This window comes from Bactrocera dorsalis, chromosome 3, assembly GCF_023373825.1.
Source record: "Bactrocera dorsalis isolate Fly_Bdor chromosome 3, ASM2337382v1, whole genome shotgun sequence".
NCBI classification, from domain to species: Eukaryota; Metazoa; Arthropoda; class Insecta; order Diptera; family Tephritidae; genus Bactrocera; species Bactrocera dorsalis.
The window spans coordinates 54,126,310-54,130,717 of NC_064305.1; the positions used below are offsets into that span (position 1 = coordinate 54,126,310).

Genomic DNA, 4,408 nt, shown 5'->3' on the forward strand with positions numbered 1-4,408 from the left:
CCTGAAAAATATATATTTTTGGCAACATCGTCTTTACAGGAACCATGAAATAAGCTAGAAGATGGGCCCATGGCTCGCCACCGATACCTTGGACCAAAAGAGTCATTGCACTAGTACCTATTCTACAAGTTCGATTTTCATCGCCATAGTCTTCTAATCCTACAATTTTATAATACTTTGGCAAATATTACATGTGACTTTTCAGAGCCATTTCATCACATTAAATGGACACAGATTTTTGTGGAGTTGTAAAGCCCCGGCTTCTCAACTTTAAATACTTGAGAGTACTGTTATTACACCCTAGGTCACGGGGCCATTCTGAAACGAACTCATCAAGTGTTCTCTCTTCGGGAAATCTAAGGAGAGACTTTAGGTGTCTATAAGCTAAGGGAGACAGAAAGTATACACCTAAAGCTAAGGTTTTGAAATAGCGGTCGTATCTACGACCTTTAGGGTGCCTATTATAATTTTTTAAACCATTTTCTACTATGGCTCTAATCTGTGGGGGAAGCTGGCTACATAAATGCATAGTAGAATTGAACCCCTCTTCGGCGTCTTTTAATTGTTTTTTTAAATTTGCATATTTCAGCGAAAGGTCTGACAACTGGTACTGCAAATAACAAATTTTTCTGTTTTTTTCTTCTAATCTATCCTTCAACTTCCTATTCTCCTCAACCAGTTTGTGCTCTTTATTAGTTACAGCTGTCAGACTCAAATTTCTTTGACTCCCCCTGTCTACAAAGCTTTCATCTTGAAATGATGTTATTAAACTAATGTCTTGATCCGCATGATCAACGACACTATCCCGCATTTCTATTTGAGCCTCTTCTGCCACAGATGCGAGCAAATTTAGATCGCTCGTATCGTAACACTGAAGCGCGTTTTCTTCCACCAATTGTGGGTAAAAATCGTTTGCTCCCATTTCTATCGGAGAATTGGGAGCTAAAAATTGGTTTCCTTGAAGACTAGGTGCAGGTACATATTGTAAATTAATATTAGGTACTGCAAACGTCATCAACTTTTTTTCCATCCTCATTTCTTTGGAGAAATGGCGCTCACAGGCGTACAAATATTTAGGCCTGTTTTGCCCCACACCAAAAAGATTCAGCCAATTTTTAAATCTAATAAGCAAAGTAAATAACTCATAACCTTAAAGCCATAATTAAAATATTTGATTATTTATTGCTACATTTTTTAACCAACAAACGCAACTTACAACAACCAACAATTAAAAACGCACTTAAAACAACTTATATTAAAACTAATAAAAATTAAGTTAAATCAAGTTAAAGACTAAAACATAAAAAAAGATTACTAGTACAGTCGAATCCGTTTATTATGACATCGAAAGGAATTGACAAACACGTCATAATAAGCGGACGTCATACAAAGCGTTTTATGAAATGAAAAACTTTTTTATGTAAATATGTACATACATATGTACTTAAGTATTTTAATACAGAAACATAGTAATTAAATATATATACATCAAATCAAAATCAAAATTGCAAGTAATCAGCACATTATAACACATACAAGTGTATTTTTTACTGTAAGTAATCTGTAATTTTTGTCTGCTTTTGTTTTTTCATTTTATTGTAAAAACAGTCTCTAATACTATTGTGTATAGAAGACATAGCTATGGTCAAATTATCATTTTCAATATTGCTGTGAACAAATCGTGATAATAATTCTGCAGCTTTTAATGCCTCTTCTGCGGTAGGTAATGGTTCTTCCTCGACTTCCCCTTCCCCATCACTTTCGAGTTGTTTCTTAGCACTAATGTTCTGTACGATATTTTCATCGGTGGGTTCTTCGGATGTGAGGAGAGCGCTATCGATGTCAACATAATCTTCCCACATTTCCGGTGCTGCAAAAGAATCTGAATTTAGGTTTTGTGACCACAAAGATAAAGGAATGTCATTTTCTTCATCGAATTCATGTTCTGATATTTGAATAGGTAAACCGTCGTGGCTTTCAATGAATCCTGCATGTTTGAAACAGTTACGAATGGTACTTTGTGAAATTTTATTCCAGGCATCATTAACCATCAGAATTGCATCTAGCACCGTTATTTTTGTAGAAGAGTTGTTTTCATTAGCATCAAGACAGTTAATCATTTTGAGCACAAGGTTCTTCCTAAAATTCGTTTTGAGTGATCGTATTATTCCCTGATCCATTGGCTGTAGTACTGCTGTTGTATTCGGCGGAAGAAAAGCAAGTGTTATAGACTTTAAATCAGTAACATTTGGATGCGCCGGGCAATTATCAACCAGCAATAGAATCTTTTTCTTCTTCTTCACCAAATCACGATCCCAATCACGAAGCCATTTTTCAAAAAGTTCTGACGTCATCCAAGCTTTACGATTGTTAGCATAATCGACAGGTAATGATTTGACACTTCTAAAACATCTTGGTTTTTGTGACTTTCCAATAATGAGCAATTTCTTTTTCTCTGTTCCACTCATATTAGCTGCTACCATGACAGTTATTCTATCTTTCGACAACTTACCTCCACTACAATTTTCACCTTTAAATTTTAAAGTTTTATCCGGCATTAATTTGTAAAAAAACCAGTTTCATCAGCATTAAATATCTGATCATCAGAAAATTGTCTTCGTAAATTCGGCCACACAGATATCAACCAGTTTGTTGTTGAATTTTGATCAACAGACGAAGATTCACCGACAATTTTTCCCGCCACAATGTTATGTCGAACTTTAAAACGACTGATCCAGCTTGCAGAACAATTAAAGTCGAGAATACCAAAACGCGCGGCAAAACCATTTGCCTTTTCCTGTAGCATAGGGCCGCTGACAGGTATTCCTTTGTTTCTCATATTTTTAAACCACTGAATTAATGCTTGATCAACATTTTCTTGTCGTGATTTTCGAAGCCTTTTCGGTTTCAAAACATTTGAATTGAACGATTGCTTAATGCGGTTCTTGTTTTTAAAAATCATTGAGATTGTCGAATGACCCACGCCAAATTCCTTTGCGAGACATGAGTTAGATTCTCCATTTTCTAATCTGCATATTATTGCACCTTTCTCCTCAATTGCTTTACGTCATTGTGATGACATTTTTTCACAGTAACTGTATAAGATTCCAAATCAAACCTATCGTCACGACTTTATTTTTGACATTAACTCAAATCCGCAAGAAGCGGCAATTATAAGTCAGCTTGTTCAGTAAGCACATGTACAAAAACTATTAGGATTCCGGGAATAGAGCATATGCTAGAGGTGTGCATATGTACAGTAGGCAGCAGTCAGAGTCGCTAACATATGTATGCACATACAGAAAATAAGATGAAATAACGGTACAATCAGGCGACATTTGTCCCATACCCCATACAATATCTCAATCTTGAACAGTAACAAACAAAAAACAATGCGTGACATTCAAGCGTCAATTACTCACTGAGACTTAAAACAAAAACGAGCCACGTGCCGAACGGCGTAGGGAATCAACGAACATTGCCGGAGGTGTAAAGAATCATGTCAGTCATTCTAACCGGACATAATTTATTAAAAATGGGTCATAATAAGCGACATGTCACTGTAAGGGAAGTCATAATATCCGACTCTTTTATGAAGAATTTTATACGAAAACCAAACTTCGTAGTGTTATTACGTCATAGTAACCAGTTGGTCAATATAGGCGGAGTCATAATAAACGGATTCTACTGTATCTACATGCATGCTTCTATCTAATCATATTTTGTAATATACATATAGTAAAACTAATAAGAATTAAGTAAAATTAGCTTAAAACCTAAAATATAGAAATTACTATACTAATTACATCATGCCTACTATTATTTATTTATACAACTATTTAACCACTTATTAACAAATAAATATTAATTACTATTTCAAATAATCTTACCTGGCTTCATCCTTTTCCTGATTTGGGAAGTTGAAAAAACGTTGCTGACCTCTGCACCCCATTACACATTTCTTTGAACTCGGCATATTTCCTATAAAACACAAACATTTTTGTTTTAAAACATTCACATCACTTCTTTTTAACTTCTTCATGAACTTACGCACTTTTTTTTATCGGTAAACTGCACCAAATTAATAAATTTAATATTTTTATAGTATTAAGAAATAACCACAACCGATTTGCAACGAATAATAACAACAAACTGATTTTGGCAGTTGGTTTTACCGCTATTATTCTGGCATCTCGCCTTTTTGACAGACTGCTGGTTGACAGCACCCTGATTGTGTTTTGTTGCCAGCTCAGAAAACAGATCAGGGTGCCCTGCCAGCTGACAAGCGAGAGAGCAAGAAAAGAGATTCTCATAAAGTTATCTATGCTATTGAGTCTATTTGCAGTCATTGTAGAACGTAAGTAGTTTTAAACTCTTTTTTCAAAGAAGAAAACGATCGCTCTGCGCT

The 4,408-nt window shown here is 35.1% G+C and overlaps 1 protein-coding gene across 1 annotated transcript; it reads right to left on the reverse strand.

The window, feature by feature from the left end:
- Positions 1-1,547: 1,547 nt before the first annotated feature.
- LOC125777624 (tigger transposable element-derived protein 6-like) lies at positions 1,548-2,483 on the reverse strand. Its single transcript, XM_049452709.1, has one exon. The coding sequence runs from the start codon at positions 2,481-2,483 to the stop codon at positions 1,548-1,550; it is 936 nt and encodes a 311-aa protein (XP_049308666.1).
- Positions 2,484-4,408: the final 1,925 nt, after the last annotated feature.